The 16,463-nt window shown below is 39.2% G+C and overlaps 1 protein-coding gene across 10 annotated transcripts in view; it reads right to left on the bottom strand.

The window, feature by feature from the left end:
- MBNL2 (muscleblind like splicing regulator 2) overlaps positions 1–16,463 on the bottom strand; it is a 148,157-nt gene that overhangs the window by 67,330 nt on the left and 64,364 nt on the right. For 9 of the 10 annotated variants that reach the window (XM_075852396.1, XM_075852399.1, XM_075852402.1 and 6 more), the window contains exon 2: positions 3,566–4,375. In XM_075852396.1, the coding sequence (XP_075708511.1) occupies positions 3,566–3,739 (174 nt within the window). In that variant the 5' untranslated portion in view covers positions 3,740–4,375. Of the gene's footprint in view, positions 1–3,565; positions 4,376–4,459; positions 4,547–16,463 lie in introns of those variants that run through there. The other variant, XM_075852398.1, reaches the window with a different exon arrangement.

Raw genomic sequence — 16,463 nt, 5'->3', positions numbered from 1 at the left:
TATACAATCTTAAAGACAACTCCTCTTCCACTCAGAATTTTCAGACTCTCTTTGCCGCATTCATGGAGCGGGTCTCCTTACCTTCTCTTACTTGTGAGCAACTAGAAAATCTTAACAAGCCTATCTCAAATCAAGAGGTAGCTGACATTGTCACCTCCCTACCAAACGGGAAAGCGCCTGGACCAGATGGCCTCTCAAATGACTACTTTAAACTCTATAATGAGAGTCTGCTCCCTCATCTAACCAAAATATTCCAAAGAGCTATGCAGGGGGTTCCCTTTCCACCGGAAATGCTATCGGCACTAATCATCACCATCCCAAAACCAGACAAAACCCCGGACACTCCACAAAATTTTAGACCTATCTCCCTATTGAATTCAGATTTGAAAATATATGCGAAACTCCTAGCGACTAGATTAGCACCTATTCTCCCAACTCTAATCCATACAGACCAGGTGGGCTTTGTGAGACAAAGACAAGCCTATGACAACACTAGAAGGGTAATTAATCTGGTAGACTATGCAGACAGAAATAACATTCCGGCAGTCTTGGTCACGCTAGATGCCGAAAAGGCGTTCGATCGCATAAACTGGAGATTTGTTTTTGAGGTACTGGGTAAAATGGGATTTACAGGTAACATTATTTCAGCAATTCTAAATTTATACACAACACCATCTGCCAGAGTATCTACTAATGGGGTGTTGTCAGACATTTTTTCCATTAAAAATGGCACAAGACAGGGTTGTCCTTTGTCGCCCCTGATCTTTGTTCTGTCCATAGAACCTTTAGCCCAGGCCCTTCGAAATAACATAGACATACAAGGCATTAAAATAGGGGGAAAGTCTCATCTAATCTCATTATACGCAGATGACATACTCCTATCTATCACTGACCCAAGAAGATCGTTGGAAACAGCTTTTGTGACCATACGAAGGTATGGAGAATTATGAAATTATAAAGTAAACGAGAAAAAATCACAAGCCCTCCCGATTAAACTTCCAGACACTGATCTAGCTCTACTTAAGAAAATATTCCCCCTGGATTGGCAAGAGACGGGTATCAAATACTTGGGTACCACAATTACAAGATCCATATCACTAATTTATAAACAGAATTACCTGCCGCTCCTACAAGCTCTTGAGGTGGAACTGAAAGTTTATAAGGCACAGGAGATTTCATGGATTGGTCGGATTGCGGCATTCAAAATGATGTCCCTTCCAAAACTGCTGTACATCTATAAAACCATTCCAGTAAAACTCCCAAACACCTTCTTTAAAAGTCTACAATCTATGGTATTGGTGGGCAATGAATGTGGAGAAAAATTGGGTCGATATTGAGGCAGCTCTCACTCCCAAACATAACTTGAAAGCACTGTTAATTAGTTCTTCATGTGGAAGGTTGCCTCCGAAGACTCTACACCCTATTATACGCAATTCATTAGATATATGGTGCCAGTTTCACGCTTCCTCAAATAACCGAGTTTCCACTCTAATAACATTAGCTCCATTGGAGGCCCTAGAGCTTACAGTGAGAGATCTTGATCTCCATAGATGGAAACAGGGGAATCTCAAATGGGTATCACAATTATATGATAAAGAACAACTATTAACCTTTCCTGACCTATCCAATACATTTAATATTCCTAAGACAGAATGCTTTACGTACCTGAGAGTTAAACATTTCTTAGACAGCCTGCAGTCTTCACCTATTAACCTAGACTGGGATATTATTTCAATATTTCAAATACCGTCCGTAACATTTAAAACACTGAGGCCCATTTATGATCTGATTGGAGAAAAGTCAGACTTTGTCAAGTCATCAGGCATATTAGCATGGGAACAAGAGCTAAGGCAATCATTTCCTGAAACAACCTGGTGCAAAGAAACGAAGTATATGGTTGAAAATTTTAAATGTACCTCACACTATGAAGCTGCCATGAAAACTCTTCTAAGGTGGTACTATACTCCAGACAAACTCTGTAAAATTTTCCCCAACACTACAGCTTTGTGTTGGCGAGGATGCGGACAAGTGGGCTCTCTGCTGCATACGCTATGGTCATGCCCTCAAATTGAGGCCTATTGGGTCAAGATCTTTGATCTTATCTCAGAAGTGATGAAAACTGAGCTGATACCCTCGCCCGCACTAGCATTACTATTCCTGAACATACACATCATCCCCCCTAGCCAGAGAGCCTTAATAGGCCATATATTGCTATTAGCCAAACTAGTCCTTACGAGATATTGGAAGACCCAGACAACTCCACATATATCCGAAGTAGTTGCCCTTCTTAACAACACATATAATAGTGAAAAGTCACTTTCATTCAGTGTATTTGGGAAGGGAATGGAAGAGAAATGGAAACCATGGACACTACATGACAGCAGTGTACAATACTAAACAGACTATTTATGCCAGATTACGAATATGGGAGCAAAGTTTTATTTTATTTGTGTTTTGTTTTTTCTTTTCTATGTTGTAAAATGGTTCAGCTAATTCGTCCATACCCAAGGATTGCCACAGAATAGTCATAGAGCTAGGATCACAGGAAGCAATAGCAGATTTCAAAAGATGACAATACACTATAGAGTATAACTTCTGCTATGTAATCTACAAACAGAAAAATTATTGATGGAAATCAATGTATAACATGTAATAACATAAGAAACGAAATGTTTATGTATTCTCTTTTTATTTTGTTGATATGTCTATGAAACCCAATAAAAACCTTTGTTCAAAAAAAAAAAAAAAAAAAGATGCTGCCTCCATTCTGAAGCCCTGTTTACCTGTCCGCAAAATGGCCGCCACAGTCTCAGACTACCCTATACACAACAGCATGCTTAGGTAGTCTGAGACACTCCCCCTGCTCTCCGGTGAACCAGCGACGTTGACGCGGTGCTGTGTCCATTCCGTCTGTGTGTTCCCCTGCATGTCTAATAAACCTTTCCAGAATGAAATTCACCAGGGAAAGCTCAGTGCAGACATTGACCAGGCAAGGGATGCAGGGAAATTTTAGCACTAAAGCTTTCATAACTGTGAATGCAGCTCTGGACTATAATACAAGTTACAACAAAGAATCAGAAGAAGACAAGTAAAGCAACGTTTTATTAAAGCAACGTCAATATTACTCAATTTTGTATGTAGTTGAATTCTATATGTTAGCTGTAAAATTGTGTTCAAAGGTTAACAAATGGTTTCATTATGTACCTCAATGTATAAATGCAGGACAATTTTAACATGACCTCAAATTTTAGGCATTCAATGTTCAATATAAGTGTATTGTGTGTTGTAGTTCACAGTGGGTGGCTAGGAGTGTCATTGTAAAGAAGTAGCAGTGCTTTACTAGCGCTGCTGCCCCTCCTTCATTGTGAGGTTCGATGGGGGTCCAGCAGTCGTCCTAGTCATATGCCATCACTTATTATAGTGGGAAAAACCCTTTAAGGATCTTTAAAAATAGAAATCAGTAGAACAACCATCACAAATGCACATTATATCAAGTGATTCTGACAATGCCAATGGAGTCATCTACATACATATTACGGTTTACTTTAGTCGAATAATCCCTTACCTTTAGGGAATCAAAGCATGCAATAACGCGTCCATTTTCAACCTGACAACTTTTAGGTGGATGTGCAAATTTGCATTCCTCATCGGATCTTGAACATGTCCCCCTCTGGAACTGCCTGCACACTTCAAGGGTCAGCCATTTAGTGTCTCTTACCGGAGCTACATTCAAAGCCATGCTGGAGAAACGGAAAGGAAGCTGAAGTCTGTCTGGTGACTTTCAAGCTTTAGTCAGCTGGAGTCTGTAACCTTCCTCAGCAAGCTTCAGTAAAATAAAAATATAATTGCTTTAGATGGACTGAACTGTTGAATGGAGTCCAAATCACACAAAGCTGCATGAGAAAAGCCAATGAATCAGCATTGAGTCAGTCATCAATCGAGTTGCACTACTGAAACAAATTTTGCCGAATAGACAACATACTCTGAGATTTCTGAGATGGAAATATCACGGTTGGATTAATGTAAAGCTGATAGGTGCTTTCCATAAAGTACTTCCAGTCTAATGGCGGTCCTGTATGGAATAGGCGTCCTCACTTGGTCGATCTTCAGTTAAAGTTTAACGAAGAAGAAACAGAATATTGGCCTTTTTAGGGAATCCGCAATCTTCACTGTACAGAGCTTCAGTCCCTCTATGCTGCGAATATTCGGTCCATTTCTCAATGAGTCATTGGCAACCACACAGCAGACATACAAGGTAACTTCAGATAAACTTCAGGGCAGGCTCTTGGGTGTTTGGCATTTAATGTGAGTCCGCTGCAGCAGTTACTGGCAGAAGTGACTTCGGGAAAAGGCACTTTCCAAATAAGCAGTAGACCTAAAAGACAAGCAGCACATATACAAGGTTAATAATGACGAAAAGGCGGGTTAAAATAAAACTCAGATCAAAGACTAACCCCACCTATCCTATGAGGAAGTGTCCTATAAACCGACGGAATAATACATGCCTCTGTTCTGATAATAAAAAAAACCGTCAGCCTTCCCAGAGAGGATCTGCATGACAGCAGGGGAACCAATTGGAGAAGCTATTACTGTAATATTCTAGGCATTTATCCAGCACATGGGAGTGACTCGGAAAGGGATGAATGTTGCAGACACAATAATTAGACAAGCCACTTCCAAAACAATTCCCTGTAATGTGCTCAGACTCCTAATCAAAGTATTAAGACTCCCATTTCCAATTAATAGCAGAATTTAGTCCTAGAAATTCTATTTTCTGTACATAAGAACTGTTTTGCTTGCCAATATTCCTTGATTTACACTTACCGCCATGAAGCCGTCAAGGCAGAAAAGATTATTTGGACTGTAATGCAAAGAGCATGGAATATAAAAATGATGGATGATAAAATACCTTATAGGTTATGGCATTTAGCTATCCTTAAAAAAGTCAGACAAGGGAACTCTTAATAACATTCATAAGCAGATAAGTACAAGTTTAAAGAAGTTTACCATGTCTGGAAATATTACAGATAAGGCGGTCTGCAGAGGAAGACATTTTCAGCACACACCAGACATCCTGTTTAGTAATCCTATTGAGGGACGCTACAGACAGCATCTACCAGTCATAAATGTCGATTAACATGAATATTTAACATTTGGCTATATGGTAAATATAATACAATGCAAAACATCAAATTTTCTGATAAGTTGAACATTTTTAGATAAATATATACAAGTAACACCAATAACTACTTTTTGCTCATTTAATGCATTAATCATATTTAGGAGCTTACTGTGCAATGGGCAATTACGCAGTGGTCAATTGTCTGGCTGCACGGGGTCTCCTATAGGTCCCATACACCCAGCATTGCGGTGAAATCCTGAAATGATGCTGCCATTGAACGTGCTCGGCTGTTTCCTTAACTCCCATAGGAATCAATGGAGAGAGAGGTGCACATGTGACCCCAATCTAGGGATAGGTGCGGGAAGAGCTGGGACACGCATCTATCAGACATTTATGGCATATACCGTGGATATGAGATACATGTCTTAGATCTGAAAACCCTTTACGTTAGACACTACTGACAGCATTTCACACTCAGTCAGTCCATCTGCTCAGCGTCTCACATTATGTGACATCATTGTGCTGGGAATGGTAAAGTCGCTAGTCCCAGATCTGGAGGTAGTCCCTGTCTACTTCTGTGTCTAAAGGAGGATTAATGCTTTAATGCGAACTTGTCACATTGAAAATGCTGTCCAATCTGCAGGCAGCATGTTATAAAGCAGGAGGAGCGAGGAGATTGATATTTAGTTTTGTGGGAAAAGATGCAGTATAACTTGTAATTTATTGATATAAACCTCTGCTTATTGTGAGTTTAGGAGTCCAGTGGGTGGTTCTACTGAGTGATTGACAGCTCTCCGTATGCACACTGGACTCCTAAGAATAAAAGTAAAAGAGCAGGGATTTAGTTAAATAAATAAAAAAAAATTACCATAAAACTATATAGCAGTCTGCACAGCTCCTCCCGCTCTGGTACATGCTGCGTGCAGATAGGACACCATGCTCTATATGACAGGTTCCCTTTAACAGCATAAGCACTGAAATACACTGCTATCCCTATAATAGTATCGGCCGGGTTCTGACATGGTTTTTGTTTTGCATTTTAAAGCGTATGTAAAAACACCTGCTTTTTTATGGTGTTTTTTACATGTGTAAGTGGCATTATTTTAATCACGATATAAGTTATATTAAGAACCCTATGAAGAAAAAATGCGTAAAGAATGCCACTAAAAATCCCCAAACCGAAACCTACTGTAAGTTGGTAGAGATGTTTATATTTTACTGTACACTTTCAACTAACATCTGGGCGCAATGTTGTAGCCTAAAAAGACGCCACACACTTTGTGTAAAGCCAGCGATAAGATGATATTATAGTGAGATAATGTCATAAAATGAAGTACTGAAATATAAAGTCTAAGGCCCCATGCAGATCCATAGACGACCCCATGCACACGACCGTATTTTCCGTAAATACGGTCCGTATTGCATACACATTTGATCCGTATATAGGGATCCGTAAAAAAAAGAGGGAGGCTACAAATGACGTCACCAACATGTTGCATAGTAACGCTTCCAGAAATACGGACGGTTTACGGAATCACACCCGTAGCCATTCGTATTTACGGAAGTGCCCATAAGCTTTTATGGGAGATTCCATGCTGTAATTACGGACAAGAATAGGACAGGTTCTATAATTTTTTCAGCATGGACACAACTATCAGCAAAAATACTGAAAAGTGTCCGTGGCCAATAGAAATGAATAGGTCCGTAATTACGGTCCGTAATTACAGATGAAATATACGGTCGTGTGCATGGGGCCTTACATATTTCAGAATGAGACCAACTGTCATTTATAAATACAAGCAATACCTGCCTAGCATATAACCATAGACATTACAATATTGGAAAGGGTATCAAAGGGCCGGATAAATCCTCGGAGTCAGTTAGCTAATGCGACTAGAAATTTTTTTTCCACAATTTTTTTATTTTTTTGTGGGGTGGGCTGTAACGCTACGGCCAGATGTTTGCTAGGGGTTCTATAAGAAATTATGAGAATGTTTACACACAATGTTTTTATTTTTGTCGTTTTGGGGACAGCAGCTTTTTGTTTTGGGCAAAAACACGACATGCTGAAAGAATATTTTTTTTTTTGCCATTTTCCCCACATGCTTATTAATACAACTTTAAAAGCACCTGGAGAAAGGCTTGTACAAAATAACACACCTTAAAAAACGCTGCTAAAAATGCATGTTAAAAATGTCACTAGACCAGGATCACACACACAGTTTTGATGCAGTTTTCGGCTCAGTTTTTTGAGCCAAACCCAGAAGTGGATTCAAACGTAAGGAAAGGTAAAAAGAAAAGACTAATGCATCTTCTTTCTTTTGTCTCCACTTTTGTGTTTGGCTCAAAAAACTTCCAAGAAAACTGCATCAAAATTGTGTGTTTGATCCTGACTTTATGGCAGCAAATCCCGTCCCGAATGTCGTCCTAATTATCCGACCTAACAGCATAATAGGGATCTATTTTAGGCCTATCTGAAATATTAAGACCATATTATGTTTGTGAGAAACAGGCCTATAGCTGTTCTCTTGGATATACCAGTTCCTTAGCACTTCTTAATATTGTTTTCATCGCTGACATAAATAGAAGATATTTACTGCAAATTTTCATATTAAGGCCCTCTTCACATCAGCGTCGGGGTATTCCATAGTTCTGCTCCGTCAGAGCAGCAGAACAAGAGAATGCTGGTCGCCATGGTTCCATTGCAATACAGACACCACCGGCGGCCGACAGAACCCATTGGCTTTGCTGGGTTCCCTCGGCTGTCGGTCAGGGTGCCAGTGGTTTTACCGAAAACAACAGTGCAGTATCCAGATGACACACGAATGCACAGCAAGGGTTTTTGCGTTCTGACGGACCACAACGGACTCGTGGTTTTGCGGACCGCAAAACCAATACGACCATGTGAATGAGGCCTAATTGTAGGGAGCTGTTTGTTAGAAAATGTCAGTTTACGTTTATAAAATACATTGGATACATTATTAGCTGAATGAGAATAGAAGTGTTATTACAACCGCCAGACTTGGGAGTATATATACCGTATTTATACAGTTTTTAGCAAGACTAAATCTTGCTAAAAAGTCCCTGCGTCTTATAGTCGGCAGTCAAGGGACCCGGCAGCGCCGGGCACCCGGACCGCTTCTTACTTAACCCCTTCCCATGATGTGCCGGCACATCATGGTGCGGGGAGGGGATGTTTGGAGCAGGCTCATGTGCTGAGCCTGCTCCATACACTGCCGGTGTCAGCTGTGTTTTACAGCTGACACACTGCTCTAATGGCCAGGAACAGTGATGGTGCTGTTCCTGGCCATTTAAATAGTTAAATGCCGTGGTCAATAGCGATCGCAGCATTTATAAGGGTCTTCCCATGAAGGACATTTATGACATATCCACAGGATATGTCATAAATGTTAGATAGATTCGGGTCCCACCTCTGGGACCCGCACCTATCTCTAGAACGGGGCCCCCTAAACCCCGTTCTAGCATACTCAGCTCCGCTGTCTCCAAGGTACTTCCGGGTTAGGTGGTCGGGAGTTACGGAAACAGCCGAGTGTTCGCTGAGCTACGCTGCTTCTGTAACGGCCATTCACTACTATGGGAGTTATGGAAACAGCATAGCTCAGCGAGTTGCTCTGTTTCCGTAACTCATCCATGAATTGCAGTGTATTGTACCAGCTATCTAATGATCGCTGGTTCAAGTCCCCTAGGGGAACTAATAAAATGTGTAATTAAAAGTTAAAAAAAAAACATTTTCCCATTTTTCCCCAAGCACAATGTAAAAAAAAAAACATTAGTATTGCTGCGTCTGTAAAAGACCGAACTATTAAAATATAGCATTATTTGACTGGCATGGCGAACGGCGTAAAAACAGAATCTTTGTTTATTAGTCACCATAGCGCTAAAAAGAATGAAATAAAAAGTGATTAAAAAATCGTATTTACTAAAAAATGGTGCTAATAAAAAACTACAGCTCGTCCCGCAAAAAATAAGCTCAAACGATGAAAAAATATAAAAGTTATGTCTCTCAGAATGTGGTGAAACCGAACAAATATTTTTTTTAACTAATAGTTTTTTCTTTGTAAAAATAGTAGAATATGAAATTTTTTCCTATTTTCTGTTGTCTAAAACCTGGGTGCGTCTAATAGTCAGCTGCGTCTGTAGTCTGAAAAATACGCTACATGAACACATCAGCCCTTTTTTTTAAAGAAATACTTTATTTCGTTTCATACTTTGTAGCCTTAGTTACGAAATACTGTAATAAGAAATTAAATAAAATAGGAATAGAGAAAGCAGTATGTATTAGTTGTGATTTGTGTTTATGAAGTGTGAGACAATGGTTTATGCCAGCTTTCTATGACTACGAAGAGTTATTGCCTCCTTGTAGCTGAGGCACCTAGCCATACATGGAGAACTATTTGGCAGAGTCAAGTAAAAGCCTAAAACAGACATTAGTTATACAGCCATGTACAGTACTTGGGGTTAATCTGTCTAAGAAAAATATAATCAAATGAGAACTGTCATAAGAGTTACATGAAACGTCCCTTAGTGTACATTTAGTATAGAAAAGTGTCAAAAGTTTAATATATAGCTTAATTTATACTGAGTTTCCATGCTTGATTTAAAGGGGTTATGTGGGGACCAAAAATTCTTAGCATTATGTGAGTACACTCGCTAATATACATTCCGGTTCCCTGCCGTGCTGCTTCTGAGATTTTCATCGATTTTTATAGCGCTGCCGGGGGACTGGAAGCGAAGTGGCACAGCCTTCTTTTATGACGATACGACTCTTCGTCATGTGACCAACCCCGCTGTACTCCATGTACAAGCAGCAGTAGTACAGCGAGTCCACGCATAACCCCTTTAATAGCCTAGAGCCTACAGTAGCTGTACTCCTCATGATAACACTTCTGGGCTTTGACGCATGCTAGTTAAAATTCTCTTAAATGTTCCTTAACAACAGACTTTGTATGCATTTTTACTAACAAAGTCGAATTTTTACGCTGTTACCAAGGACCGCGCATAAATTTAAATGGATTGCTCTAAATCTCAGTCCACATCACCATCCAGATATCCACGTACTAACTGGCTTAGGCTAGGTTCACACCACATTTTTGAATCCTGTTGAAAGGTTCTGGTTTTGGATTTTTTTCAAAGATTTTAAAAAAGGAAAACAGGATGTAAGTCCTTATGCACACGAATGTATTTTTTTCCTCCCGTAAATACTGGCGTAAATACGGGTCCTTTGTTCCACGTATTCGACCCGTATTCCACCAGTATTTACGGACCCTGGTGCAATACAGGTCGAATACGTGTGACAAAGGACCCGTATCTACGGGAGGGAAAAAATACGTTTGTGTGCATGAGGCCTAACAGAATCCCTATCCAGTTGCATAATGTTGCTATTGACTTCTATTGTTCAAAAAACAGGATCTATCTGGATCTTATTTTTCAACCGGACAGAAAAAAAAGCAGCCTGCATCATTTTTGTATCCAGTTGCATCCTGTTTTAACGGGAAATTTGAGCAAAAAATAAAATAGTATGTTTTAGCTGGATGAAAAAACGTAGTGTAAACCTAGTTACGTACTAGCATGCACATTGATGTTAATGGCGATTCGGATCAGATCTACACACGGGCTCTCATAAATAAAAGCTGTACTAACATAAAGTGGCAGTGTTGTCCAGAGCAACCAGATTTCAGCTTTTTATTCCGGGGCAATATTAAAAATTGAAAAAATTATTTAATATGTTGCAAAATACAGCAGACAAGACTGACACTGTGTTGGAATAATTTTAATCCATAAGGCCTGGTGTCAAAGTAGAAAAGTATTGGCATGTGCTGTAGGGTGGAACTTAGGTTAGCAGAGTTTATCATGCATAAACACACATTATGTCCAACTAAGAAAAATAACAACTTTATGTCACATGACACTTCTTATTGTTTTCTGTTCCCCATTCCGAACTCACTACCAAAAAAGAGAAAAGTGAAAATTTCTGTACTTTTTTTTTTAAACCAGTGCTGGAGCACTGTAAATTTATTCATATTTACAATATTCCAAAACATTTTAGATACATTACAATAGCATAAAAATGCTCTCAAATATCAAAGACCCCCCAGAAGTAAAAAAAAAAAATGTCTGTACTTTTATATTATTCTTGATCTTACATAGTAAACAGTATGTTATTGAGAGAAACAAATGCTTTTCTTTACATACAATATTATAAAAGCCATTCATAGTGCAACCTAAATCCGGAATAAAACTAGTGCCATCTAAATCGAAGAGGAGCACCAAGGAGTACGATCCACTCAGGACAAAAATAAATCCATGATTATGCCATTGACTATATTAACCCGTTAGTGACCGCCACCGTGTTTTATTCCGATACATAGGCCTTTTTACCGCGCTGCATCAGAATAAATAAACAGAGCAGGGAGCCGTTAAATCTCCCTGATCTCAGCTACTAATGGGTGAGATCGATATCAGTATCGATCTCACCCGTTTAACCCCTCAGATGCGGCGCACAACAGCGAGCGCCGCATCTGAGTTGTTTTGGAGAGAGGGAGGGAGCTCCCTCTGTCTCACACCGGCACCCGGCGATAAGATCGCCACGTGTCTGTGTCGCCTATGGCAGCCAGGGGCCTAATAAAGGCCCCCAGGTCTGCCTGTAGTGTATGCCTGCTAGGTCATGCCGGAGGCATGGCCTAGCAGATGCCTGTCCGTTTTACACAGACAGGCATAATACACTGTAATACAGAAGTATTGCAGTGTATTATAAATGCAATCAGATGATCGCATAATAAAGTCCCCTAGTAGGACTAGTAAAAAAGTAAAAAAACGTTTAATAAAAAGTTTTACAAAAAAAGTGAAAAAAAAAATTAAAAACCCCCTTTTTCTCCTTACAAACTGCTTTATTATTAAAAAACTAAATAAAGTAAAAAACATACATATATTTGGTATCGCCGCGTCCGTAACAACCCCAACTATAACGTTATTCCATCATTTAACGCGCACGGTGAACGTCAAAATAAAATCAAATAAAAAACAATGCAAAGATAGCCGTTTTCTTAGAATCCCGCCGTAAAAAAAATTTGATAAAAAGTGATCAAAAAGTCGCATCTACTCCAAAATGGTACCAATAAAAACTACAAGTCGTCCCGCAAAAAAAAGCCCTCACACAACTGCACCGGTGAAAAAATAATAAAGTTATGGCTCTTCAGATATGGAGACACAAAGACAAATAAATAAAAAAAAAAATGTGTTTTTACTGTGTAAAAGTAGTAAAACATACAAAAACTATACAAATTTGGTATCGTTGCAATCGCAACAACCCGCTAAATAAAGTTATTGTGTTATTTATACCTCACGGTAATTGGCGTAAATTTAGGATGCAAAAAAGTGTGGCGAAATTGCAGGTTTTTTTCTACTCCCCCCAAAAAAAAGTTTATAAAAGTTAATCAATAAAATCTATGTACCCCAAAATGGTGCTATTAAAAATTACAACTTGTCCCGCAAAAAACAAGACCTTATACAGCTCTGTCGACGCAAAAATAAAAAAGTTATATTTCTTTGAATGAGACGATGGTAAAACTTAAAAAAATGGGTTGGTCATTAAGGTCTAAAATAGGCTGGGAACGACTAAGCAACAATCTAAGTTTAAGCAACCCACAAAGTAGTACACTCTACAAGTGAGGAATCGAGAAAAAAATAAGGAAATAGACATTGAGGGAGGGGGAATTAGAAATATTAAATGTCTTTATCATGGAATACTGTAGATTTTCCTTCCCTATAAAACAGTATATAAAAATGCTAAATATGAAGAAGGGTGGGGCTCTTAAGTTAATAAATACTTGCTGACAGCATGACGCATCAGACCAGCATTATGTGCCTCTGGCAATACACACCTAGAACTGTATTGTTTCCCACAAAGCACCTCCTTTAGGCCTTGTGCACATGTCAAATCCGTGTGCACAGAGCCTGTACGGCAGCACAGAGTCCCTAAGATTCCATATTATGGAGCCATATGTACTCCATGTGCTCCATATGTACTCCATGTGCTGCCATGCATGCTCATTCGTTTGTGAAAATGCCACATATTTTACACCACAGATCTTACCCTTTGCAATGCAAATCCGCCGCAAAATCTGAATGTAACCCATGTACACACAACACATGCAACTTGTGGACTTACCCTTATGCCTTCTTCACACAGGAAATGGAACATGCATTTTATGGCGTTTTTTTACATGCAAGCTATACATAGAGCATGCTGAGTATTGATAAAAACAGGGATCGGCAACCTGCGACACTCAATTCCCAGCATGCCCTGACTGCCTTTGGCTGGAATAATAAAGCCTTTGGATGTTAGGACAAGCTAGGAGTAGTAGTTTCACAACTGCTGCAGTGCAGAAGGTTGAGGATCCCTGCACTACAAAAACTAAAAAGCTGTGTATGTAGGCATTCTTATAATTTACTATAGACCTTAAAGAGGGCCTATCACTAGGTTATAGAAAGTGAACCAGCAGTCTTACCTTATTACCTGTCTCCTGGACTCCAGCGGTGCTTTCAATTTATTTCTACGGCCCCTCGTTCCCAAGATATGGGAACCAGGGGCCTTAAGAGGGTTTTTTGGTTCCAAATATGGTAATGAATTGCTTACTAGAAAACTGGGTGTCAACACCAGCAATTCTCCTGAGGTGCAGCTACCTAACAATGACCTCCTGTCTGCCAAGCCAAGTACGGAAGCCTGTTAGGTCCCACTCGGAGGTGGGGCCTAAAAGGCTTCCGTCCCCATAAACAAGATGGCGCAGGCTCAGAAGCTGAGTGGGACAAAACAAAAAGGTTAATAAAAATGTTGAATAAAAGCGTAAAAATAAAAGTTTCAAGTTAAAAAAAAAAAAAACACTGCCTTTTTTCCTATAAGTGTTTTAACCCCTTAAGGACGCAGCCTAGTTTTGGCCTTAAGGATCAGAGCCCATTTTTCAAATTTGACATATTTCACTTTACGTGCTAATAACTTCGGAATGCTTAAACCTATCCAAGCGATTCTGAGATTTTTTTTCTCGTGAGACATTGGGCTTTATGGTAGTGGTAAAATGTGGTCGACATATTCAGTGTTTATTTGTGAAAAATAGCAAAATTTAGAAAATTTTTCTGAATTTAAGACTGCTTGTAAGACAGAGGATTATACCCCTCAAAATAGCTTCATTTAGAAAGTTTATAAACCCTTAAGGTGTTTCGCAGGAATTTAAAGCAAAGTAGTGGTGAAATTTACAAATTTGAGTTTTTTGTTAGAAAATCCTTTTTATTCCATTTCTTTTCTGTAAAACAGAAGGTTTTACCAGAGAAACGCAACTCAATACTTATTGCCCAAATTCTTCAGCTTTGAGAAATATCCCACATGTGGCCCTAGTGCACTAATGGACTGAAGCACCGGTCTCTGAAGCAAAGGAGGACCTAGTGGATTTTGAGGCCTCCTTTTTATTAGGCATCGTGTCCGCTTTGAAGTGGTGCCAAGTCAGTGGAAACCCCCCAAAAGTGACCCTATTTGGCAAACTACACCCCTCAAGGAACTTATCAAGAGGTATATGGGCATTTAGATCCTACTGTTTTTTTGCAGCATTTTGTGGAATTAGGCTGTGCAATTGAAAATCAAATTTTTCCGATAAAAGGTACACATTTTTTATTTTGACAAGGATTAAATTGAGAAAAAGCACCCCAACATTTGTAAAGCAATTTCTCCCGATTACGGCAATACCCCATATGTGTTCATAAACTGCTGGTTGGACAAACGGCAGGGCTCAGAACGGCAGGAGCGCTATTTGGCATGTAGATTTTGCTGGATTGGTTTCAGGGTGCCATGTCGCATTTGCAGAGCTTCTGAGGTACCAGTACAGGGGAAACCCCTTAAAAGTGACCCTATTTTGGAAACTAGACCCCTTGAGGAATTCATTGTAGTTTTCATGGGGTGCATGCGACTTTTTGATCAGTTTTTATTCTATTTTTAAGAGGTGTGGTGACTAAAAAACAGTAATTCTACTATTGTTTTTTATTCTATTTTTTTTACAGCGTTCACCGTGCGCTATAAATGACATATTCACTTTATTCTGCGGGGCGATACGATTACGGCGATACCAAATGTTTATAGTTTTTTTATGTCTTATGGTGTTTGCACAATAAAATACCTTTTATAAAAAAATAATTTACTTTTTGTGTTGCCATATTCTAAGAGACATAACTTTTTTATGTAGTATGAGCTCTTTCTTCCGCAGCGGAAATTCAGTTTGAAAAACCGCACCACGAGGTGGTGTGATTTTTCGTACTCAATGTACTGCGGGTTCCAGGTCGGACACGCTGCATGCTTTTTATGCAGCATATCCGAACTGTAAGAACCCGGCCTTATAGCCCTCTTCACTCTCCCCTCACAGCGATCCAGGCTGAGGGAGAGGAAAGAAAACTAATTGTTACAAAGCTGCAACAGAGTACATATATATAATATTACCCAAAAAGTTGGATTTTTTTTTTTCTGATTTTTAGTGATTTGCCTGCTCATAATAAAAATTAAAAACATGAAATTTATTTAAACTAGTCTAGAAAATGAAAGCCTCATAAGTCTTGAAAAAAAAAACAAAGTAAAAATAGTTGCGATATTCAAAGTGGTTGCAAAGATATTATCATTTAAAGAAGAACATATCAGAAATAGAAATTTTGACCTGGACATAGGGGCATCAATGACCCGTGGTCATGAAAGGGTTAATGAAGCGACACACAAGAGCTAGGGGCACAAGTTCAGCTGATTGAAATAAGAGGATTACTTCAATGCTAAAGATGCTACCTACTGCATACAGTGAAGGAAATAAGTATTTGATCCCTTGCTGATTTTGTACGTTTGCCCACTGTCAAAGACATGAACAGTCTAGAATTTTTAGGCTAGGTTAATTTTACCAGTGAGAGATAGATTATATTTAAAAAAAAAAACAGAAAATCACATTGTCAAAATTATATATATTTATTTGCATTATGCACAGAGAAATAAGTATTTGATCCCTTTGGCAAACAAGACTTAATACTTGGTGGCAAAACCCTTGTTGGCAAGCACAGCAGTCAGAAGTTTTTTGTAGTTGATGATGAGGTTTGCACACATGTTAGATGGAATTTTGGCCCACTACTCTTTGCAGATCATCTGTAAATCATTAAGATTTCGAGGCTGTCGCTTGGCAACTCGGATCTTCAGCTCCCTCCATAAGTTTTCTATGGGATTAAGGTCTGGAGACTGGCTAGGCCACTCCATGACCTTAATGTGCTTCTTTTTGAGCCACTCCTTTGTTGCCTTGGCTGTATGTTT

Source organism: Rhinoderma darwinii, chromosome 2, assembly GCF_050947455.1.
Source record: "Rhinoderma darwinii isolate aRhiDar2 chromosome 2, aRhiDar2.hap1, whole genome shotgun sequence".
NCBI lineage: Eukaryota > Metazoa > Chordata > Amphibia > Anura > Rhinodermatidae > Rhinoderma > Rhinoderma darwinii.
The sequence above is the reverse complement of the archived record's forward strand: the minus strand, read 5'-3'. Positions and strand labels throughout refer to the sequence as shown.